This window comes from Atractosteus spatula, chromosome 2, assembly GCF_055471065.1.
Source record: "Atractosteus spatula isolate fAtrSpa1 chromosome 2, fAtrSpa1.hap1, whole genome shotgun sequence".
NCBI classification, from domain to species: Eukaryota; Metazoa; Chordata; class Actinopteri; order Semionotiformes; family Lepisosteidae; genus Atractosteus; species Atractosteus spatula.
In genome coordinates, this window is record NC_142707.1 from 24,842,948 (window position 1) to 24,869,523 (window position 26,576).

General features: G+C 36.0%; 1 protein-coding gene across 2 annotated transcripts in view; it reads right to left on the bottom strand.

Annotated features, from left to right (window-relative positions):
- Positions 1-6,604: 6,604 nt before the first annotated feature.
- Positions 6,605-26,576, bottom strand: part of riox1 (ribosomal oxygenase 1) — a 31,743-nt gene continuing 11,771 nt past the window's right edge. For both annotated transcript variants that reach the window (XM_088927049.1, XM_088927057.1), the window contains 8 exons: positions 16,713-16,747; positions 15,640-15,818; positions 13,633-13,737; positions 10,525-10,666; positions 9,501-9,621; positions 8,838-8,937; positions 7,323-7,409; positions 6,605-6,894 (listed from right to left, as the gene is read on the bottom strand). In XM_088927049.1, the coding sequence (XP_088783175.1) occupies positions 6,826-6,894; positions 7,323-7,409; positions 8,838-8,937; positions 9,501-9,621; positions 10,525-10,666; positions 13,633-13,737; positions 15,640-15,818; positions 16,713-16,747 (838 nt within the window). In that variant the 3' untranslated portion in view covers positions 6,605-6,825. The remainder of the gene's footprint in view (positions 6,895-7,322; positions 7,410-8,837; positions 8,938-9,500; positions 9,622-10,524; positions 10,667-13,632; positions 13,738-15,639; positions 15,819-16,712; positions 16,748-26,576) is intronic.

The window sequence follows — 26,576 nt, forward strand, 5'->3', positions numbered from 1 at the left end:
CTACAATATATTGTACATAAGAGAGTGTGACAGTGAAATAGAGCACTGATAAAGTTAAGGATTATTTGCACACCTGTGCTAAGTGACTATTTTTAAGATTCACGGTAATGGTCTGTAAATATAGACGTATAATATACATACATCAAATTTGAAGCATGAGGCAAAGAAATGGGATATAGTGCTAAATGTATAGATGTATACTATACATGTGTAAAAGTATTATAGGGGACTGCAACAGAGATACACTAGTAACTAGCCTCATTGAGGCCATGCTCTATGCATAGTGACTTAAAATTTGAAGCATGAGGCAAAGGAATGGGATACACATGCTAAACGTCTCCTAGTTACTGCAGTGGAATGTGATGCTCTATTTTATTATACTAAAAGGTTTTTGCGTACATTTAACCCAGGCTTTGATATACAGTATACCAATGCTAAAGATAATTAGCACGATGGAGTTAAGATGCACTGTTGCTGTGCATATATCCTTGCCTTTTTTTAATTTGTGAAAGACAAGTGTTCTCTTCAAGTTACTTATTGTAAGCTGATACTGTACAAAAGACCATGCTGACACACCCAAAGCTGATACAGTCATATTCAGAGCACTAAAAGCCGTAAGCTACAGTATGCTTTAGGGAGGTATGTCTAATCATGTGAGCAAAGAATCTTACCATCTATAAAGGTATTTTCACAAGTGTGGATGGGGATTACTTGCTGATTACTTCATAAGTGGGTTTTATCACATGAAGTTCAAGTAGATAGCTGCGTCAGCATGTGTAGCCTGCAAAGGAACATTCACTAACACGTACATGGTACAAAGTTGCCCTATAAATTTATCACACAGTTTGCGTAAACCCAGAATGTTTGATTTAACTCACTTTTGTCTTCAACAACATTCCTCTGCGTTTTTACTCTACAGCTTAGATTAACATAGTACTTACTATATTATTTCTGTAAAGAAAGGTCTTAAAGGCACATATAAGGACATATAAGGTATATATACATATATACCTTATACATATAAGGTATATATTTATTATATAAGGTTTTTTAGTGCTGCTCTATCATTTGAAAAGTTGCTTTGCATTTCACTAAAAGCAACCATGACTACACAATAAATTTTAGAATAAGAAAAATAACAATTTAATATGGACACTTAATTTACTACGTATGTGAAGATGCCAGTGCCACTAAAATCTAAAAAACTGTTATGTAGGATATTTAAAATGCCAAGTACTAAATAATGTTGAGGCTGATTATTTGATCAAATGAAGTGAATAATTCATTCAAATAAGTCAAGATGAGTTGTGATGGAAAGAAAAACATTTCTTGGCCGATATAAAAAACTCCTCCTACTAATATGACCTTTGGCAAAGAGTAGAACAGGTTGTTTCAGTCTGCCTCTGATCACCTAATACTGTAGGTATGTACTGTTATTATTGTAAATGCAAATAAGAAGCGTTAAGAGATCTTCCAAACCAGACAGCATTTGAGTTAGAGGGATTAGACATCCTTCAAAAAAGAAACGTATAAGTAAATCCAAGAAGAGTCATGAGCAAAATTATAAAGACTGTGTTTCTCCTATGTCTAACACTGGGTCTGCTTGACACCTTTGGGAATTCATATGAAAGAACAGACGAGCGTACTATTTTCCCAGGACATGCCTTTTCCAATAAATCCATCTTTACTAACCATCGGTAAGTACTTCATTTGTCAGTAGGTCAAAGGGAAACAACTGGTCTATATGGCATATTCTCTGTGACCTACCTAGGTTAGAGAATATTTATGTTGAGATAAATTGTGGGCAAGTGTATGTGAGGGACGTGCAGTCATTCATTGTTCACAGGATTTATTGTTTTGCTTAAAGGAATTCTGTTATTCAAGAATGTTTACAAAGGAGAGGAAGATCTTTGACACATCTAGCTTGTTTTAGAATCAAATCTCATTCAGCTTGCTTCTTAAAAGCCAGAAGATAAGTTTCTACGACATGGCTGGGTAGCATGTATTATACTCATAAAGAAGTACAAAAGTGCCACCTGTTCAGTTTTTAATGCACTGCCCTGTATGTTTACAGATAAAATGAGAGTGATTGAGATCACTAAATCTGCGCAACACTCCCTGCTTCACAGGAATTTAAGCCATGTCCACACATAAAGTTTTTCATGAATGTAAAAGACAAATACAAGCAAACATCTGGCAGAAATTACAGGCAGCTTTATTAAATTTGCCAGACATCTGGGAGGAGAACTCAGAGACCATATAGGTCCTGTTAACCTGGAAACACAGATGAGGAACTTCAGTTTAAATTCTTTTGGTAAGTTTTATTTTACTTACAACTGTTAGTATGAACTGAGATTTCATTTCTTGCAAGAGATTAATTTTTTATGTTGAAGAAAATGACAGATTTTTGTAACAAAATTTGAGGAAGTGTTATAACTAAAAAATTGTGCTGAAATCCATTTAATTATAAAATCCAATAATCCAAATCTCATATAGATTCCCATATAGATTGTTTCTTTTACTTGAAGAAAAAGTGAAATATTGATTTTAAATACTGAAATATTTTGAACTATCTATTTAACATTCCTAAATTAAATTAGTTGAGAATAAATTATTTTGGCTTCTAAAATATTAATTGGCAGACTTTGTAGTACATAAAATGACATAAAACATATTGTATATAGTGTGTCTAGTGAAATCAGAGGAATCATTCAATGCTGTTCTTTCTGTACCCGATTTGTGATTAAATACTGTACATAACCTTGATGAACGTTATGTTTTAAACATATCTGTTTAAGTATTTTTTTGTAGCTGAGTGTTATCTTAGCAAATAAAAACTTTGGTTTTCAGCATATCCACTGTTGTTGCCATCTTCAGTGTAAAAAGTTTATTTTCAAGTGTCTTCCTCCAGATCATCATTTATTCACAAGTTTCTAAAAACAGCTTCAAGAGTTTAAATGTACAAATCTAGAAAGAAACAATGTTATGTATAGAAAGCAGATTTATTTTTTCACTTAAAAATGTTTTGGAGGAAAAAAAATCTTATTCTCTTTTAAGGCTTCATGATTTTGATCGCAACAGGAAGCTTGATGGTCTTGAAATATTGGCAGCACTGCAGGATGCCCTTCCTGATCTCAAAGAGGAAGGGTCCTTCAAACAAGAGCAAATTCTGGAAGGTTACACAGGTACAGTAAATTACACATTAACAGTAATTTGGGTGTGGCAATCTGATAATTACCAGTTATCAATCAGATATACCCACATTTCACAATTATGAAATTATAACCAAATGATGTATGTGCTGCAAATACAATGGCCCCTGAAAAGCAGATTAAAAATATAATTGGAGTTCTAGATAATGAAGGCACACCTACAGTATCAACATATTGCAGCCATTTGCAAGCAAGATGCACATTAGAACCAAATGGTTTAAATAGGTGTGTAACTGCTCAAAACATCTTTTGTTTCCTGTTTTGGGCTTCTGAGCAGCTGCAGTACATGTCTGTTTAAATTATTTTATCCTGTTTGCATCTTACTCCCCTTGAAAAAAAGTTAATGCCCGCACTTAAGATCACCTTAAGCAGAGAATTTACTCTAAGAAACTAAAGCCAAACTATCCAAATTTGATATATTCTTTCTTGACCGCTTATTATCAACAGTACCAACTGACTGCAATTTTAAAAATCAGCATGGCAGTGCTGTCCGTAGATGTTACTAAAAATCACTCAGGCCATATGTTATGTAACATTTTCTGATGGGTTACCTGACAGTGAGGTGGTGATTGTAGCACATCACTAATAATATTGTAGTAGGTATCACTATATTTTTACACCAGCTACTAATTTATTTATTATGCAATTTAATGTATATATATTTTTCCTGTTTGCATCAATATTTACAAAAATTTAAGTAATAGAGATGAAAGTTCTCATTTTAATTTGCATCTTACTTTTAGTAGATGTAATATCTTAATATTTATCTCTAAAATATTTATATATTGGATTTTTATAAAATTATATTATATGTTGAGACATTTTTCATATGTGCAACTTCCACTCCAAGAACTTGTGTCAAACTGGATGCTTCAGTTGTCATATACTCTGTTATACTGGTGTTACTTTGCATTTAAAGTTTCTACACAACAAATGCCAGAAGGATTTAGCTATAAAGAACATTGTCACCAAGAATTTAAATCATTCAATCCTAAAAATGTAAATTAATGTCAATCAAGCATTTCTTGACAGACTTGCTCAAGCTCTTTCAGTTGCATGAGCATCACTTATGGACTGCAGTCTTCAGTTTTTTTCCCACAGATTCTCAATAAGTTTCAAGTTGGTTAACTGAAGGAAATTACTTTTTTCTTAAGTCACTCCAGTGTAGGTTTGGCCTTGTGATTTAGTTCATTGCCCTGCTAAAAGGGCAAAACCTTAAGCAGACTGGAACAGGTTTTCCTCTATTTTTTATTATTGCCTGTATTTTGGTCTATTCATTTTTCCTTCAGACCTAACTGAGGTGAAGCTTCACCATAGCATGCTGCCATATTTGATTGTTGGGGTGTTTTTGACTGGGAGATGTGCTATGCTGAAACTGCACCAAATGTTGGCATTTAGACGGAAAATTTAGATAGTTTGGTCTCATCGTGACCTTTTGCCACATTGTTGCAGAATCACTCAGATGCCTTGTTATAAACTGACTTAGGAACAGATATTTTTATTCCGAAATCATCGGAACCACTCATTATTACCGAGGTCACTCAATTATGTGACTCCTTAATGTAATTTTATGCACCTAAATAAAATTACATTTAAAAATTATTACATAACAAATTAAAAACTTTTAATTACATTATTTTTTTTAAGTTAAAATTACATAATGCACCCAAATTATGTTTGGTTATGAATACAAAGTAATTGAATAATTGCGCAATCATTTCATTTTATTGTTTAGTTTTGAATGGGTGATGTAGGTGTGTCTCTGTAACATAAATTACTAAAGTATAGTCATCACTGCACACTTGAAAGCAACATAATGTGAAACCTCTGTAAGGTTATGAATACTTTTCAGTTACTATACAATATGATAGCAAATGTTAAAATGTTAAGGACCCTGTAGATGGACACTGTTATAGGGTAAATGTAGATCAGACTAATAGACTTTAAAAATGTCAGAAAATAAACATAAACAGAAAATAGAACCTAAACTGTAAAGTTTCAAATTCAGAACTTTGATGCGAGTCCCTGCTAATATAGTCGATTAAGAAAAAAATGGTGCAATTATCCATTTAATAATGGAGTATTTTTAATGTATTACACATGATATACATGAAATGTTTCAGATTGTTTTACAATAACAACACCAATTAATTTAGTGGAGTAGTTACTTTTTTGTGGCCTTTCCAAGTACCTCCAAAAGCATTATTTGCACTAATAATGCCCAGTTGCTGACTAAATTATGGACATCTTATGATGACAAAACAGGACAGATTTTTAGCTACTGTATAGATTCACTAAATAGAACTGATAACTTTAAAGGATGTGATCGCACTGGACTATTTTTTATGAGCTGTTCTATTGAAAGACTGGGTGTGATGATACCAAGCTTAGAAGACTTAAATTCACATTGATCAGAACTTGATGATAACAAATCAAGATGAACAATACATTAGCAGCCAATATAGTGTTTAGCTAACATCACATTTGTTACCAGGCTGACTCATCATCAATATCATTTTTTGACCTGTGTATGTCCATGGAGGGAAAAGGCTACTTCTTGTACTACAAAAACAGATGTTTTTTTTTATTACTGAAAATGGCAAAAAGTTCACTAGATCACCACAAAATTGTGTTTCTACTTCAAGAATGAAAAGTATGTTGGTTTGCCTTGTGCAATGCTGTTAACAGTACATTTACAGATATTTTAAAGCTAGACATTACCTTGTCAGTAAATATTTGTTATATGATGTTTGTTTTTTTTCTGGAAGGCATTTTATATCTAGTAACAAAATCTGATATGTGATTTTTTCCCCCCCCAAATTCATAGAACTAGTGGATGGCACACTCCGAGACCTGGATGTGGACGCAGATGGCTATGTGTCATACCCTGAGTATGTACACATACACAGAACTACAAAATAATAAAACAGCTAAATAAAAACAAAACTGAACAACACATTTACTTAACAATGCAAACATTATTTTTAGTAAGACCATATTATTCCAGAGTCGCACTGTGGCACTGTTGGGCCCCGAGTAAAATTCCAGACCTGGGGTTCTATATGCGTGAAGTTCGTATGTTGGCCCCGTATTTGCACGGAATTCCTCCAGGTTTTCACTATGTTTCTGAGTGCTCTGTTTCCTCCCATAGTCCAAAGACATACTGGTAGGTTATTTGGCTTCTGGGAAAATTGGCCCTGTTGTGCGTGTCTGTGTGTGCCCTGTGATAGACTGGCGCCCTGTCCAGGGAGTACCCCTCCCTTGCACCCACTGCTGGCCAAGTTGGGCTCCGGCTCTGCTGTGAACCTTACCTGGATAAAGTGGATAAAAATGGATGGAGACTATTCCAGTTTTGTAAACTTAACTGTACATAAACCCAATAAAAACACAGAAGAGTGGACGAATGTTTTATTGGACTTATTATGAAACACATTATGAAAGTTATGTAAAAGATGTGCCAGGTGGTATCTCTGTCACATATTATATGAACAAAAATAAACTGAAAAAGCAGCACCAAGCCCTTCAAGTTCCTCATCAGAGTAAATTAAGAGTGAAATGATCTGCTTTTCTTCTAGGAAGTACTTAGTCAAGGTGTTCTCTATCTGGTTATTCATCAAGAAGACTGCAGGGGCTCTTTTGTTTGAATTAGTCCCTCTTCAAACAACAACTTGGCTATGGCAACCTGAAATGTAAAAAAAGGAAAATATTAGCATCATAGACTTTTGTGGCTACAATAGCAAAGGTCTACGGATTCAGCCAACTTCATCTTCCAAAGAACCATTTCAGACTTTTATCATTTATAATGTGCAAAATTAAATTAAAAAAGCAGCAGAACAAACCCTACCAATGTTATATGACTCTTTATATGCTTGCATATACATGTGCATGACATGATAGTCAGGAGTTAGAAAAGAACGTATGTATTTTTACTTGTGTGGGGGTGTGTGTGTGTGTGTATGTGTCCTGTGGCATATGCACACACCCTTGGCACCCCTTGTCAAAGCTGGATTAAGAGCCATTTTACCAAGATCATCTAAGGATACAGCAATTACTGAAAGCTGATGTGCTATTAAAGTTATGTGTGCAAAAGATAAAAGACAAAAACCATACCCTGTCATCCAAAACGTCACAGGGTAAGCTGTCCACAGTGACAAATTTGGGATACGAATGGATGAGGAACTCAACGGCATCTGCTTGCTGTAAAAAAACCACACACAATGACATTGACACACAACGAAAAAGATAGGGGACACCTTTTCCCTACAACAATTTCCTTAATAATGTCCTGCTACAAGGGACTGTTCCCTGCACTACACACAGGCCAGAACTACAAACATTTTACAGGAAACAATGCTGAAGACACTCTAATGCTGAAGCCATTAACAAGTGTTTACAAAAATATTTACAAGTGTTAAATCATAGTACAAATGGTTGACAACAAAATATCATGTGTTCCAGTGCTTAAGGTAAATGATTTGTTAGCAGGAGGTTCCTGTGCTTGCTGTGGTACTTCTTTAGTGTTTGTAAACTAGGAGGTTTTAGCCAAGGGTCCTCAAAGATTGCCCAGGTGGTCCTCAGAAACAAAGGGAAACTTTTCACCATAACTTTTGTATTGTGTAAATACACAGTGAATCTGGTCTAAGTGTACTTATGGTAGTTCCTTTGATATGCATTTTTTTAAAATTTATAATTAGTAGCACTGAATAACTAGAGACATCATCTTGATTTTATCTTTAAAACAGGGTCTTTACTGAAAGGTAATCCACCAACCAGAAAATATTGCTCAATGTGGGGTGATATAATGAGTAATGTATGACAGATCTGCATTAGAATCACAGATCTTCTTAAATTGTATTAATGATCTAGATTTTGGTATAGTTAAGTATATAATCCAACTTTACAGATGTCAAATTAGAGTTTTAGCAAACATTGTAGAAGCTGCAAAGCAAACTGAAAAAAAATCAGATGGAATCTAATACTCCAAAAATATCTGTTGGATGATATTTAATACACATAATTCCAGAAGTGTTACAATCAGATAGTAATACCAATTAAGCCTCCAATTAGTGGAGGCTAAAATAAATATGATAATGTTTCAGCACTACAACAGAAAAAGAACCAAGTATTAAGCAAAATACATCTGGGACAATAATTTTATTTTTATGTTAATTCAGTTTTACTACTTTAGGTCTACTAAACACATTAAGGAATCATTCTTGTTGTTCTTTTTGAACCTGATTTGTGATTAAATATATATGACTTTAAAAAATAAAATTAATAAGCATTAATAATTGAACCATGAACAGGTGTCATGTTTTCTTTGTTGGGTAATTAGACACCCAGAAAGAGATATTAAAATCCTAATAATTTGTCTTATTTTAAATTCAGTATTTGGAGTTCATAGTCAAAATTTAAAATGAAAAACAATATAAAAACAGGCAATTTAAAGCTCAAAGAAAAAAATGATACCATATTACAGAAACCGAGTGAATCAAAATGAACAATTTGGAATATGCTGATGAAAAAAAATACATTTATTGCATATGCAGGTATGATGTAAAGAGATTCTGAATTGATAAGCTCTTTTCTTAAAAAGCTTCTGTAAAACAAATTGTACAGGCTTACCTCAGATTCTATTTCGAAGCTCTTTGGCTCCTCTTTGTGGTATACTCTGGAATTATGCACTGTGTGATAAAGAATGACACCTTCTCCCTCACTGCATAGTCTGCAATGACAATAATTCAACAATAGTACCCAGTTTTGCTTTTAGTAAAAAAGTCATGGTGCATAATTATAACATTATAAAAAACAAGGTCTATTTACATGAAAACAAAGTACTGATCATTTTTACATGTCTTGAAAGCTCTTGGTTGTACGGAATTAACAATTAAAAACTGGGTTGTGTATCAATTTTAAAAATCAGATGTCATTTATCAATACATGTGATAACCTACTTCACATATGATAAGCAATTGATATTCCACTATTTAAAATCGATATATATATCTAAACATGGTAAATTAGTCTCTAAAATTATCACAAATACGTACATCACAGGGAAAACTGGGTGTGAAATAAAGTATAGCTTCAAAAATGATACATAATAATTAATAATAATTGCTTACACTTATATAGCGCTTTTCTGGACACTCCACTCAAAGCACTTTACAGGTAATAGGGATCCCCTCCACACCCACCAATGTGCAGCATCCACCTGGATGATGTTTGTTTAACACCTATTTCCACCTACCTTTTCTATAGTAGTTGGTAATGACATATGAAACATACCTGACAATACCTTGCCGAAGTAATCGGATTTTAGTTTTTCCCATAAAGTGCAGCTTCAGATCTCTAATGTTTCCATTCTCCCACCTTGTTGGAGCACCATAAACACTGGTTGATTTTTCCTCTGCAAGGATAATCCATAGATTATTTATAAGACAACCCATGACAGATACACCATAGATAAAAATAAACAGTGCAAGTATAATCTATTGATTTGTTGTATTTCTATTATTAAAGACTTTAGAGAAACAGTAAAGAAACAAATAACAGCACTGGTGAAACAGGATTAAAATTAGTATACGAGTTAGTAACTGATCATTAGCTTGGAGCAAAAAATAACATTCTAAATTTTAAAAATGAAATATCAGTATACAATCCCATCAACGAATGCAGTCCGAATCAATTCTTTCTGTCTTTTTTTTTTTAAATAATCACCATTTTCTATTTTTGTTCCCACTTAATTTGGAATTATGGTGTTAATCATCTTAATGTTAGAATCCTAACACTGAGTGGGAAGTATGAGAACTTATGCATGCTTTCCTGCGACATGTCTATCTAAACCATTCATCGTCAGACATGCTACAAGAAACAATTACAGAAGCAATGACTGTGTGGCCAATGGGGAATTTACCACAATCATATAATGACACAACCCAAGCTTAAACAGAAGTTTGAATTACAGGATTCATCTCTAAACTAATGAGTTAACTCATGAGATCTATCTATCTTTATGGTTAAATCACTTGGTACTGAATCACAATCTAATCTACAATGCTGAAGGTTTTGCACCAAAAAGTCCTATGAACATATAAGAAAAAATCACATTTTGGATTTTTTTTAAACAAAAGTAATTCATTTTGGATATCTTATGAAATGCTTAATAGAAATGCTATCAGAAAAGTATAGTAAACTTAACATTCAAGGTTTCTTTTGTCATTGCAAAGCAAATAAATGAAGTGAATTGTCCATACAAGGCATCCAGTGACCGGTACACAGGCCTGTTCCTTCTTACACACATAACCAGTACCTTTGGTAAGCAGAGGAGGAAGGCAGTCATGCAGGAAATCTTTGGCTTTCTGATCCACTGCTGCATCCACTGGTGCAAAATCTACCAGTTTCCTCATTAGGCCTTTCACTTTATCTATGAACTCTTTCCTGCGTACGTCTGCCTGTTGACAAAATGCATGTCAACTAATACATGCAAAACAACTGCCAAAAAAGACAAACTAGCCTCCTCACTAAGCACAAACTTTAATAGTCTGTACCTTGATCTTTTTCTCTTACTTTTGAAAACAAATGAAATTGCCATTTTTTCACTCTGTAATCAACCAGTTTCTTCCAATTGTTTTGAAACTCAGCTCTCTGTTAACAACTCTAATACCATTCAGATGACCAAGAGACACATGAACATTTCTGCAACAAGCCACCCACAAAGCTACATATCATTTTACACATTTCTAGTTTCATAGTGCCTTACAGTACAATGCGTCATGAAAGTCAACTAATCTTCAAATAAAAATCAATCTCACCAGAGAAAAAATATTTACTGTTTCAGAACGGTACACTAGTACCATCTTTCAGTCTATGCACCTGGGACAGAATTGCAGCAATCCTTGCTATGAATATGGGGCTTTCTGATAATTAATCGATTACAACAGTAAGAGCACACATCTTTAGACGGATCGTTAAATTGGGTTTTTGGAACTGAATTCATTTTAATGTTTTGGGAGATAAAATTTTGTCACGTTTATATAACCCAATTTATTATATGTTGAAATCATTTCTATAGGGTGTTTCCAATTATTATCTTTGGAGAAAAATCAATTATCTAAACAAAGCTGCATCTCTCTGAAACACCTTGGCTGTAAACTTGTAAATAGAGTGATTATTATGTTGTATGTTTTGTGTTGTAATTTTTAATAAATATTTGTTTAACCCACTGTGGCTGAATACCCTTTTTGCCAAAGCCGTGCTAGAGAACAAAGAATTCATGTGTCTCTAATCATACCAAACACTCGGTATATGCTTAGCAAAATCCTTACAAGTTGGAGGTTATGAATATTTAATTTACTTATTTATTAATCTGCTTGGTCAGTTCCTGATTTTCACTATTTTCGCCACCCCCTATTTGTAACGACATCATGTATATTATATTTGAAAATATACAGTATTTGAATAAAACCAAACCTCAGATAAAATATTAAAGAGGGATGAAATACCTGTTGTCATGCACGTTATTAGCAAAACAAATTTAGAATATGGAATGGTTTAAACATTATTAAACAGAATTTAAAATATCATACTTATGATCATTTTAAATCTGCTTCTACAGTGGTGTGAAAAAGTGTTTGCCCCCTAAATATTGTTAGGCAAAGATAACACAAGTAAACACAAAATGCAGTTTTTAAATGAAGGTTTTTATTATTAAGGGAAAAAAAAATCCAAACCTACATGGCCCTGTGTGAAAAAGTGATTGCCCCCCCTGTTAAAACATAAATCAACTGTGGTTTATCACATCTTTGGAAAGCTGAGTTCAATTTCTCTAGCCACACCCAGGCCTGATTACTGCCACACCTGTTCTCAATCAAGAAATCACTTAAATAGGACCTGCCTGACAAAGTGGAGTAGACCAAAAGATCCTCAAAAGCTAGACATCATGCTGCGATCCAAACAAATTCAGGAACAAATGAGAAACAGAGTAATTGAAAATTATCAGTCTGGAAAAGGTTATAAAGCCATTTCTAAAGCTTTGGGACTCCAGCGAACCACAGTGAGAGCCATTATCCACAAATGGCGAAAACATGGAACAGTGGTGAACCTTCCCAGGAGTGGCCGGCCGACCAAAATTACCCCAAGAGCGCAGCGACGACTCATCCAAGAGGTCACAAAAAACCCCACAACAACATCCAAAGAACTGCAGGCTTCACTTGCCTCAGTTAAGGTCAGTGTTCATGACTCCACCATAAGAAAGAGACTGGGCAAAAATGGCCTGCACGGCAGAGTTCCAAGACGAAAACCACTGCTGAGCAAAAAGAACATAAAGGCTCATCTCAGTTTTGCCAGAAAACATCTTGATGATCCCCAAAACTTTTGGGAAAATACTCTGTGGACTGACGAGACAAAAGTTGAACTTTTTGGAAGGTGTGTGTCCCATTACATCTGGCGTAAAAGTAACACAGCATTTCAGAAAAGGAACATCATACCAACAGTAAAATATGGTGGTGGTAGTGTGATGGTCTGGGGCTGTTTTGCTGCTTCAGGACCTGGAAGACTTGCTGTGGTAAATGGAACCATGAATTCTGCTGTCTACCAAAAAATCCTGAAGGCGAATGTCCGGCCATCTGTTCGTGACCTCAAGCTGAAGCGCACTTGGGTTCTGCAGCAGGACAATGATCCAAAGCACACCAGCAAGTCCACCTCTGAATGGCTTAAGAAAAACAAAATGAAGACTTTGGAGTGGCCTAGTCAAAGTCCTGACCTGAATCCGATTGAGATGTTGTGGCATGACCTTAAAAAAGCGGTTAAGGCTCGAAAACCCTCCAATGTGGCTGAATTACAACAATTCTGCAAAGATGAGTGGGCCAAAATTCCTCCACAGCGCTGTAAAAGACTCATTGCCAGTTATCGCAAACGCTTGATTGCAGTTGTTGCTGCTAAGGGTGGCCCAACCAGTTATTAGGTTAAGGGGGCAATCACTTTTTCACACAGGGCCATGTAGGTTTGGATTTTTTTTCCCTTAATAATAAAAACCTTCATTTAAAAACTGCATTTTGTGTTTACTTGTGTTATCTTTGTCTAATATTTCAATCTGTTTGATGATCTGAAACATTTCAGTGTGACAAACATGCAAAAAAAAAAAGAAATCAGGAAGGGGGCAAACACTTTTTCACACCACTGTATATGTGGACCAGTTGATAAACTATACGATTTAAATGCAAGTGAATGCTGCTCTGTGATTACTATCACCTTTTATGCCTGTGAGACTGATAAGACTAAGACATATCTGATAAGACGTATCAGCTACGGCGATATGAAAAGTACCTCACCAGCATTTTAACTGATTTTAGTTTTTTATACAGTTCAAATACTTTCTACCCTTAATCCTGTATTTACTATGTACTATGAAAACGTTTACCTTCTCAGAGTGCTGCACTCCCATGTAACTGAGATAGTCCAAAGGAAGTCCTTGTCTGAACTCCACATCGTCCTCAACGGCCAACTGCAAGGCAGCTGGAAGAAGCTAATCATAAAATAAAAATAAAATAATAACAATAACAATTCAACAACTCAATTAATGTTAACTGTATCCGCTGTTATTGTTGGCAACTGGGTGCAGAATTTGAATTTCAAATCTCAAGTGCTAGGTAACATCCCAGTCTTCGTTCTAGCGAGTGACTCTCAATCTACCATAGGCACAAAGGTCTTATCAACCAGTGCAGAAAGATTCCCAAGCCTTTTTATATGACTACCAATAAATGGGTAAGAGGTTGTTATTCTGGCTGCATAATGCCCTGGGTTTTGTAAAAAGGGACAGCAAGCCTGGCTTTATCATGTGACTGGCCAATTGACCGCACAGAAGTCACACCACTCACTCTGTCTTTAAATCTTGAGATCATAAATCTCCTCGCCTTCACAATGTCTGAAAGATATATGTTTTCCAGCATGAGTCTGTTTTATCTGTGTTGAAGACATGTTTTAGTCTATATCCCTTCTCGTTGACAAGCTTCTTCAACTTTTCAGGAAGCACTTCTGTGGCCACATGATCAGTCGATAACTCCTCCCTTATTAACTCAAAGTTGTGGAGGGAAGAGCACTCCTTTAAATTACATTTATTTTTATCCTTTATAACAAAAGTGTAATGACATATAATTGAAAGTGTTACGTTTAATGGCATTTGCCGCCTTTTTTAGTTAATGCCTTACTGGGGAAAAAAAAATACATTTTAAAAATGTAAATAAAATTCAAAAGAATAAATATTAAATAATGATATACTCTGGGGTTATTTGTGAACTTCAGCTTTCACAAGTGTTTTAAACACCCAACCCGTGCAAATGTTATAACCCTACAGTTATCGCCTTTGATATATTACATGAGCAAAAATTGAAACAGCATTAGGAGAACACATCTAAATCCAATGTTTCACGAAGACTGGGTGGTTCAGGATTCCCATGTCAAGTAAAAGATCATGATTACATACATCTAGGGCCACTATTTTGGTTATCTACCTCCCCTTTAAAAAATTATTTACTGCTGTGGTTTCTTAAGACCTAAGACACCATTATTAATTATGATTAATCTGAACAACTAAGCCAGCTCAGAAGCCACTTTAGGGGTAAATCCACTTAATTGAGGTGTTAACAGAATAACTGTGTCTTTTTAAAACAAAGTTTTTTGGAACACCTTTGTTTCAATTATTTTTACACTTTCAACATCAGGCAACCACTACATGTTCTAAAGTACATTATAAGTTTAAAACAAAAAAGGGTAAAAGCAGATTTTTAAAGCAACATTGCAAAACTACTTCATACTTTTTAAATTGTTTTTGATGTTAATGGACACAGATATGATGCAGATAGCTTAAACAAAAACATACAAGAAATAAACAAAAAAACAAAAAATCAGCCTGAATAAACCTTGCTAGTTAGAAATTTGTCTCAATAAATTACAATTTGCTGTAATCACCTCCCTAGTTAAGATCTCCCACACTCACCCATACCTAAATTGACTAAAAGTACCTAAAAGTATAAAATAAAAAATAAAAAGAACTGACTTGACAATAGGATGAAAAAGATCAGTTATTCATGGAATGCATTTTATAATGAAGTTAAAATTGTCTTTCAAACTGAAAAATGCCTTAGAACACTTGACCCTGTTTTTTACCTAGTTCTGGGACATCTCCAACATGATGTTTGCATGATGTTTTACTAAGTGGTCCAATTTCCTTCCACCACCCAAAAGCATGTACTCTAGGTTAACTGACATCTTCCCACTATATGCAAGCATGTATGTGCCCTGCAATGGACTGATAATGCAGGATGACATCCTGCAGTGTAGTTCTGGAGCCTGCCAGGGTATGGTTTCCAGAACAATAAACATGGATGCAGTAGTTACTGAAAATGGACAGAAGGAAAAGTAAACTTGCCTTCTCCATGAGGTCTCCCCAGCTGCTTCTCTGGTAGGAGGATATAGTGATATGGAGGGAGTGAGCACTGGGCAGGCAGTCCCCTTGATGAATGAACCCTCGGGGGAAATAGAGCAAGTCCCCTGCCTCTAGCACCACTTCCAAGATTGGCTTACCAATTTCATTCTGACTAAAGTTGGCTTAAAAGAATAACAGTCATAAGTATTGAGATTTTTCACAGTAGTTACAATTCAAATTAAATAATTTAAATTATTCACAATAAAAAGTAAATTTTGATTATATATGGAAACTACGCCATTATAGTCATAATATATAGCATTTTTCAACATCACATTTTCTGTATTTTGTTTTCAAGGTGAACAAAGTACAGAAATTATTCTTATTTTTTTCTATCCTTCATAACTGTTTCTGAGAACCTCATAATTGGGACTCTGACTCCACGGTTAAAAACCATAGGGATAGATGAAATTTTATTTAATTGAAGAATCGTCCTTGGAATGACATCTGAACCATCTGAACCTTGAATGACATCTGAACCAAATTTGTTAGGATGCCATCGAAAATTTGAAGCTGTACAACAATAAGCCACAACAATATTTTGAAATTAACTTTGTCAAGAAAGCCATCATGTTTCAAAGTGTATTGTGTGGTCTTATATCCAGTTCTAAAAAGAAAAATGAATTTGCACAGGAAAAGGGCAATGCTCAGTAGATTCGTGTGTATCACAAAACAACTACAGCTTTTACTTACATGTCATATTTCTTGTATGGATATATCCATTAATGGACAAGCATTGCCACATCTTTTACAGATTCTACAATACTTCAAAAAATAAAATCTTAATCTTTGGTAGACTGAGTTCCGAACAGTATAATGGTAACTGCATACACATCAGGCTAACAAGCTCACACAGTAGATGTTTCTTAGTCCAAGCTACAGTGTATGACTGAATTCATAACATTCTTCTGCAGATAAATCAGAATCTTTACATTATCTTCTCATGACCCCCATCACATAAAAGGAAACTATAAAGATGCTTTTATACAAAATAACATTCTTAAATTCATACTTACGACTGGAGACTTGAGGAAGGACTTCATTTTCAGTCCTGTAAAAAGAGAGAAAATTTGGATATGAGATTTTCACTTATGTATCATTCATTCACAGCTGGACTAATACTTCAGCAGTCCCATGCTTCACAATCTCAGATTTTCTTTAAAAAAGATCAGGGTCATATTTTTGAAAGCCCCCATCTTGGATGCTGCCAAGTAGAGTAGCAAAGTGGATGGGTCTCTGGCCTCATAACTGGGCACAGACACTGCTGTTTTACCTTGAGCAAGGTACTTTACTAACTCTTAATGCCTACAGAGGCTAAATAATAGATAAGCTGTCTTCTAATTAAATGCAATGCAACCTGCAGTTAAATATCTCTTTCTGCACCCCAGATGCCACAAAATAAATGGGAGCCTTTCTCGCTATTCTAGAAATGCACCCACAAGTAGGAAAGACATTTCTAACCGAGGTATCTTTTACCTAGGAAACCCAATTTCCCTAAAAACAGAACAGAAAGCTCTCCCTAGCAAGGTTCAGATACTTAGCTCAGTCAGGTTTTATTTGGATGATCATGAGTAACTTCCAGTTCCTCTCTTCTCTCTATTCTTTTTGTTTTTCTCTCTGTGCTCTTAAAGTGATCTTATATGGTGGGTTTCTGTACTGCTGACTGACAATAATTAACCCACAACATACATATATATATACACCAAGGTAAACTTTACAATGGTTACTATCAAGGTTTATAGAGGTTCAGTTTACTCTTCCAAGTAGGGGTGGGTGGTATAACAAGTATAGACTGATCCTAGACTGAGATAGAGACATGGAGGTTCAGGGAAGACATACAATGAGTTGCAGCCTTGGTCACTGCCATGTCAGCCTGCTTGTAAGTTAATGAAGGCAGCAGAGCGGTTCCGGCCAAACAGGAATAACCAAGTAGAGGGTCTTCCCTGCTACTTCCTGAAAGGGCCTAGCATATTTGAATGAAAAGTGAGGTTCCTTGAGCCCAGTTATCCACAAGTGTAAGCCTCAGCGATCTGAATTAACCTTGAGATGCTCTCAGAAGAGGTCATGAAATGGGCGCTGCTCTGTAGCGACTGGCGTCTTTGTCCTCTCCTGCTTTTCCTGACTTTTTAGCATTTTATTAGTTTGAATTTTTATGTTCTACTTTTTTTTCTTATTTTATTTTCATGTTTCTATGTTTTATTACTTACATCTTTTCTCGCCGACAACCGTTTATGTTCTGGATGATCAGGACCGATATGATGAAACTCATGAAGGTATTTGCTTTGCTGGTGCTGTTTTCTACAGATTACCTGGCTCTACCTGTCCATGGCTGGGGCGGGCGTGATGCTGGCATCATTGAAATATAGCCGAGAATTCCTTTTAACTTTAAGTTACAAAGATTTCCAATTCTCGGACACATTGTTTGCCAATCTTCCGCAAGACATTCTGTGTTCTACAAAAAACACTAACTTTAATCAGAAAACTAAGAACAAGCACGGCAGGAGGGGAGGACTGCGACAGAGGCTCTGGCGGAGGAGGAATAAGCTCCCGCTGCCCACCATCATTCTGTCGAACGTGCGTTCACTGAGGAGCAACCTAGATGAACTGCATGCCAGCGTGCAGTTCCTGCACGAGTTTCGGGATGCCTCTATTCTAGCTTTTATGGAAACTTGGCTGGATGAGACCGTGGAAGACGATGTTGTGAAGCCCGAGGGGTTTTCTCTACACCGGCTGGACAGAGATCCTGAAAGCACAGGTAAACATTACGGCGGAAGGGTCTGCTTATGATAAACAACCGCTGGTGTAAGAAAATCACTGTCCGTGAGAGTGTGTGCACGCCTGACATTGAACTGCTCAGTGTTTCTCTGCTCCCCTTCTATCTCCCTCGAGAATTTCCGCAGCTTTTTATAACCTCGTCTATATCCACCCTAAAGCAAATGCGGTAGAGGCTTCCAATATAATTTTCGATGCTACCCAGAAACTGGACACTATATCCCCAGATGCTCCTAAATTTATTTTAGGAGACTTTAACAGCTGCACACTAAATAACAGTCTTTCAACGTATTACCAATACGTGACCTGCCCCACGCGGTTGAATAAAATAATCGATCGTTGTTATGGGACAGTCCCTAATGCCTACTTGTCCCTCACAAGACCTCCACTGGGCAACACTGTGCTTCTCAGGCCGATCTACCAGGCGCTGTTCAAGAGGATCAAACCGGAGACAAAAACAATAAAAGGCAGAGAGCACTGAACGGCTTCGGGATTGTTTTGACTGCACACAATGGGAAGTGTTTAAAAACACATCAGCGGACATTCACAAACTTTCTGTTGTGGTATCAGATTATATTTCTTTCTGCGTCGACTCTACCATCCCTACCAAAAGCTTTAAGGCTTTTCCCAATAACAAACTCTGGGTAACAAAAAGCCTTAATCATGTCCTCCTAAAAAAGAAACAAGCTTTTTCTCAAGAGGACACCCAGCTCAGGAAGGAAGTGCAGAGAGAGGTGAAAGGGGAGATCAGGAAAGCTAAGGATCAGTACAGGGTAAAAACAGAGAACACCATGACAACAGGTGACACCAGGATGGCATGGCAGGGCATTAAAAGCATGGCCAATATCCCTCAGAAGCGTAGTGGCAGCACTATAACTCTGTTAAATGGTATGGATGGACAACAGCTGGCCAATGATCTGAATGTGTTTTATACCTGCTTTGAGTTAAAATCTACAACCACCTCAGCTCATAGTGCTTTTCACCCTGTATCTGGAGAGGTTTTCTTTAATATTGACACCGCAGAGGTATGTAGACTTTTTAGGAAAATCAATATTAGGCAAAGTGCAAGTCCAGACAATGTGGGTGGTAGGGTCCTACAATCTTGTGCAGATCAGCTTTGTAATATTTTTAGTATTCTCTTCCAGATGTCCTTAAACTCACAGATCATTCCCTCTCTGTGGAAGAAATCTATCATTATTCCTGTACCTAAAACTGCCAAGCCTTGTGGCCTTAACAGCTTCAATCTGAATGAGAACTTGATAAGATGGGTGCTGGACTTCCTAACTAAAAGGCTATACTTCAACTGGATCACCACAGGCCTGTGTCTTGTCCCCTCTGCTGTACATTTTGTACACCAATGATTGCATAAGCAAACACACCGATATACACCTCATTAAGTTTGCTGATGACACAGCTGTGGTCAGTTTATTAAAGAACACAGAATACCATCATGGGCCCATTCTAAATGATTTTACTAACTGGTGCAACAAGTTGTCCCTAAAGTTAAATGTTTCAAAAACAAAGGAACTGGTTATTGATTTTAGGAAAAATACCACACCCCCTCAACCCACTATAATTGATAGTCAGCCTGTTGAAATTGTCGACGACTATAAGTACTTGGGACTGGTCATTGACAATAACCTAAAATGGGACAAATGTTGTGACACGATCTATAAAAAAGGCCAACAGACTCTTCTTTCTTAGAAAACTCAGGTACTTTAAGGTGGATTAAACTATTCTTTCCATTTCTACAAATCATTTATTGAAAGTGTCTTAACATACTGCTTCACTTGTTGGTTTGGCAACATAAGTACCTGTAACTGTAATAGGCTGGGTAAATTAATAAATATAAGTGGCAAAATAATCGGGAATAATCAAATCAACTTAAGCATCCTTTACAAACAGAAGGTGACTAAGAAAGCCAAAAGCATCAGGGAGTGTGTGTCTCACCCCCTCCATTGTGAATTCACACTTCTCCCATCTGGGAGACGTCTCTCTGCCCCCAGGTGTAAAACCAACAGACTCAGGAAATATTTCATCCCCACTGCAATCACACTCTTAAACAATGCAAAGTAACCACCTTGTCTATTGTTTCTTTCTCCTGTAACACCGCTGTATTCTCTTTCCTTTTGATAATGTGTAATGTCATTGTGTTTCCCCTAGGGGACAATAAAGCTTGAAATTGAAATGAATTGAAAGGACTGAGGTGTGTATGAGAAAGAGACTCTTGAGCATGAGAGTCTACGAGCCAAAAGCTCAGAAAACAGTAAGGGATGCCTCATGTTCTAGTTACCCCGACGAGGAGGCCATATAACAGCACCACTGTTGGAGGAGAGTGCGTGTAAGTTTGGTTAAAAGAGAAAGTTCCTCCAACAGACTGTGAAGGGTGCATCAGGTGTCACAGACACAACTGTTACTTGCTCTAAAGTGGTCAAGCCCAGTGGCTTCACACTATGCAGTATTGCCAGGCAGTACATCTACTGCCTATAAGTAAAAAAAAACATTCAGTTCATGGTTTCTAAATTATAGGAAAGAAAGTATTAGATGCATTGAAGGCTGAGAAAAAAACTAAGTATAAGAAAATCTAACTAGCATCAAACTTTATAGAGCCTTCCAGCCTCTTCCTTAGCATGACCCCATTAAGACAATTTTGGGCACCTCCCAAAACGGTGCACAGACATAATTAACATCAGAAATAAGTTACTCTATTGCATGTTTGTGGTAATAATTATTACAGTTATTATCTTTTCGTTTGTATTTAAATAAAAAGGTCTAGAAAGATGGTGGGAAAACAATCACAAAGGGGTGCTACAAAAAAGGTGGCACATTCTCATATCACTTAGTGCTGCTACATTCCAGCACTTGGAACTTTGGACTGGGAAATTATGTTTGACAAGTTAACAACATAGCCACTTAAGGCGAAATACTATAGGAAAAATGGAACGGAAAGCAATGACAAAACCTGCTGCTGCAATAATATTAGAAAACAACAATATTAGAATCAATAGCTACATTTTTTAGTTTTATTCTTCCATGTATTATTTTTGCTTGTTTTCCACTTCCTCAGAGTTAGTCATCAAATTGGTAGACAATCTAAAGAAAGCAAACATACAAGAGATAGCATATCGAGAAACATAACCTCTGACTGTTTCTATGACTGTGCTGATGTAAGCAGTGGCATACCACAGTACTCCATTTTAGGCTTTCTGTTTTCTTTTCAATGGCATATACTTGACAAATTAAAATTTAATGGAACAAGTAATAGGTTTATTCCATGCTGAAAAAAAGAAGAGAGAAAACACAACGTTTCGGCTGTAGAGCCTTCTTCAGGTGTGAGAGAGACAAGGCAGTAGGCAAAGGTAATGTAGTGGGAGAACAAAGGCTGGGAGGGAGGAGGGATTAGAGGCGGGAGCAGGGGACAGCGATACAATTCACTGCATTTTGCTTCATGCGTTTGCTGTGTGCGCCCTAAGTTCTCATAAAACCCAAAGGTGTTAAGAAAATGAAGTGTGTCTAATTACACAAAAAGCAAATGAAGTGGTTACTGTTACTGATGTCTAACTAGGTATTTTTTATTTTTTTTTTATTACTAAAAAACAACATGAATGTTAGTTATTATTGTTTCTTGTGAAAAAAGTAAAAGTAGGGGTGACATTTTTGGGATCAGGAACATATCATAATTTTTCCCCATGACAAATAATGGAAATAGTTATTTTCTATTTATGAATAAGGCTTCTATACAAAAGGGTCTCTGGGAACAAATTACATTTGTAAAAAGAGGTATGGGTGTAACTATGGTTAACATGGTTGCAAATGGAGCTCATGGTAACAGCAGGAGTAGACTGCTTCCGAGTGATGCTGGTTAATCTTTTTCAGAAAGATTTTTTTTCTTATTGTAGTTTTTAAAGAGAACAGCAGTTAAGGCTCATACTCTGGTATACTTTAAGATGCAGATGAACACAACTTCAAATGAGCCTTCTCTCATGGCGAACCATTCTTATGTTGTAAGTCTTCTACTTACAGATGCAGCCATTCAAAACAAGCGGGCGATACTGCATTATTTTGCGGTGCGCTTTACGCAGTGTACCGCGAGTTACCGTAAATTCTCCTATAGTACCGCAAGCAAAATAATAGTATCCGGAATTTCCGCAAGGTGGAGCTAATAAAGCTCAACCTCTCATGTTTGAGCTGTCGCCATCAAAGTCTTTAACGAAGATATTACTAATAGTATTAATAATGAATGACCTTGGACAAGCTGTAAACTCAAAGTATTGCCCTGGTCCACATTCTTTTTTTCATTGACCGTCTTTGTAAAAGTAACACCACAGCATTTCGCAATCACGCATTTGTTTCCAATCATGCAAAGTACAGTAATTTTTGAGAATCTCCGATTCACCATGCCTTTCACATGCTCATAAAATATATTGATTTAGGAACATAAACATATTACTGTATGCAAACTGTACTGTATACAGTATGTATATGTATATTTAATGTCTTAACTGTGCCCGTTTAAGTATTGAATATTTATATGGAATTTTACCACTGAAGGGAAATCTTAGTAGCTGAGCATAAAAAGAATAGGAGCATACTGTAACGCGTGTGAAGGCCATAAACGATATTCATTTTGGAACATAAACATACAGTATATGGCTGGTCTCGGTACTTTAAAGAAAAAATACACACCAGTATTCCATTTCTCCCTAAACATTTTAAGCATCGAAGTCTTTAACTAACGTGATACCGGAGTCAACAAGCATACTTTTAGAATTTGATTAAAAGGAAATATAATATGGAATCGCGTATCTAAAGAAATTAATAACGATATAATTATATTCATGTACCGCAACACAAGAATAGTACACGCTGTACGATGTCTGTTGATAATGTTTGTAGGGCTTTTTCAACACTCCTCACGTGACCTTGCCAGTGGCGCTGTGGGTTAGGTTCCTGACTCCTACATCACACGTTGCGTGTTCGAAACCAGCTGGAGCCATGACTTTTTTTTTAACAAACAGTTCTTTGAAAAAATAAAACGTTTCCCTTGCTCAGAGATTAAATAAAACTTCACTCACACCAAACAAATTAATATTTCTAAATATCACAACATGATTGAATTTAAGTCATTTTAATAACAATGAATAGTCACCTATGAGTTAAAATATAAACATTTATATTGATTTAAATCGCGTTTAAATCGCCTTTATTTAAAACCCATAAATAAAGCTGATACTGTTTAGACTTTTAATTATTTAAAACTGTATTACAGCAGCACAATGCACAATGCAACATAAATCGCTATCTTTGTCTTCTGCATAATAATGTTCACCTCTCTGTCCAGCAAATTAACAATAGTAATAATAATGAACTTTATTGTATATGGCGCCTTTAAAGGTGGCTCCTCAAAGTGCTTTACCAGATAAAAACAATAACAACAATACTGTTAGGCTGGGCAAACGATTTTTTTTTAAGAAATACAAAATGATGTGTTCCGGCTTAGACATTAACGAAGAGCATAACACGTGGGCGGCGTAGCGGTCGGCTCTGGCTTCCCATCTACTGTATACCGATACACTGCAAGTACAACCCCCCTCTCTGCGGGAGTGCTGGCTGTGACGAATTAAACCGGTTTCACAGGTATTTTCAAAGTGGAAGGGGGCGAGATTTCCAGCGAAAGACACCTCCCCCCCTCAAAAACCCAGTAAGTACAGTACTTACTAGTTAAGAAAGCTAGGTTCCTCGATGAAATCGCTTTAACATGCTAATGCGTTGGTGTAACAGTCCGGGCGTGGCAAGCTTCTAATGTCAACCCGACTACGGCGAAAGGAACCCTTCTTTCATTGGAAGACAGTGAACATATTCTAGCCCTAAATGAATTAATAGCAAACATGGTTTACATAAAAGACATTTTTCCAAGAAAGTTTAGCCTTTGTCACTAATGAAACCACTAAATAAAGACATAAATATAGAAATCTTAAGATTTTTAAAATACATGACTTTGCTAAAATTTATTTAAAAATAAAAACGATTACAAACGCCAGCGGAGAGAGAGAACAGGGGAGGGATGTTGGTTTTGCATAAGGGGCGGGGCATTGAAATGAGGTCTATTTGGGAATGTGGAGTTACATGTTCTGGCTGTTTGTGAATTATCATTGTTGAGTATGGAGTGTTGAGGTATTGATTTTGTGTAATGCTTTATGTTGAAAATTGAGGTGGATTTTGTTTATGATAAAGAGGATAAACTGGGATGGGAGGAGGGTTTGGTTTTGCATAAGGGGCGGGATTATGATAATTGGAGGAATTTGAGAGAGTTTAATGGTTTGATATATTTGATTTTGTATTGTGGTTGTTATCTATGTTTTTAGTTGGTATTATGTTTATATGGTTGTTTTTGTTGGTTGGTCGTTATTATGGTTATTAATAATACGATCTATAGTTGAAATCTGAGCCTAAATAAAAAGAAAAAGCATTTTCAGAGAGCAATTATGCTGTGTTTATGTAGAATAAGTGATTAGGTTTATGAGCAATCTAATTACTTATTCATTTAAAACGCTATATAAAATAAAGTTTATTATTAATTTGCTGGACAGAGTGGTGAACATTATTATGCATAAGACAAAGATAACGATTTACGTTAAAAGACATTTAATTAAACACGGGTTTGTGATTTAAATGGGAATGGGGGTGACGGGAACTCTTAATCTAAATAAAAATAAAATAAATAAAACAGGTTTCGATAGTTAATAACCACTTTTTATGCACGAAACACGGGTGATTTTTCTTCCTCCTGATCAGTTAAGAAATCTGTGTACGCTGTAAGGTTTTTACTTCTTAATTAAAGTTTTAAAATATACGTTTCGAATAGAAAGAAATCCTCTTCCTGGTATACTATGTATAGCAGACCAGCATGTCTTTTTTCTCTAATCAGAGGGGTGTCAGATGGTGTCAGCCAATCACCATTCTGAAGCCCTACCGTAATCTCTGGTATAGGGAGACCCCAGAATTCTGTCCCATAGTTTAGATAGATGATAGATACTTTTATTGATCCCGTGAAGGAAATAAAGTAAATCATTTTCATTTTAGGAAATTATTAAACGCTCGGTTAAAAGCAAAGGAGATTGTCTGTTATAGTGGACATAAAAACAAGAGTTTGCTGCGGCGTTATTGGAAACCCAAATTTAACAAAAAATCTCTGGCATTATATCCTAGAAGACACAGACCGGCGCCAGACCGGGAGAATGCCCGCAGCGTAAAAGAAAACACCTGATGAACTAGGGATTGGACAGTTTCCAAGTGCTTGTACAATCGATGGAAATGTTCAAATAAATGTGCAAAAGAAATAAACAAAATAATCATTTATTTCTTTATTATATTGGCTAGCTAATGTCCTCTCTTTGCTGGTTAGTGGCTGTGTTTCTGCGTTGGGTAGCAACGGGTGACTGTTCTCAGGCGGAAGATGTAAACATCTTAATTTTCGTGTTAAATAATTTTTTTAAATTAAAATTAATTCTATACAGCAATCGCATATTTGGGTACCGTTTCATAAAACTTTCATGCTTAAAATGTTTAGGGAGAAATGGAAGACTGGTGTGTATTTTTTCTTTAAACTACCAAGACCAGCCATACACAGTACAGTTTACATACAGTAATGTTTATGTTCCTAAATTAATATCATTTATGACCTTCAGATGCGTTATGCTCCTCTTCTTTTTATGCTCAGCTACTAAAATTTCCCTTTAGTGATAAAATTCCCTATAAATATTCAATACTAAGCGGATTAAAATGTGCACAGTAAAGAGATTAAATGATTAAATCTTTTCACTACCAACCAATGCACCAATAGTGCCCCTGTCGGTCATTTTGGCCAGCCAATCACTTACCGCGGTGCCCTGCGGTGGCTTGTGGGTAGTTTACCATACCGCGGGTTTGTACCGTGCATTTTGAATAGCTGCATCTGTAGATCTGAACCTGTATGTTGAAATATTGTGGTAGTGGTTTAAAGTAACTGGGCTGTTTCATTACTGTTAGTACATTAGTAAGTTATCTTTTAAAAATCATCAAAGATGGTTTATTTATCTATCTGTGCCATTTATAGCAATTATATTATA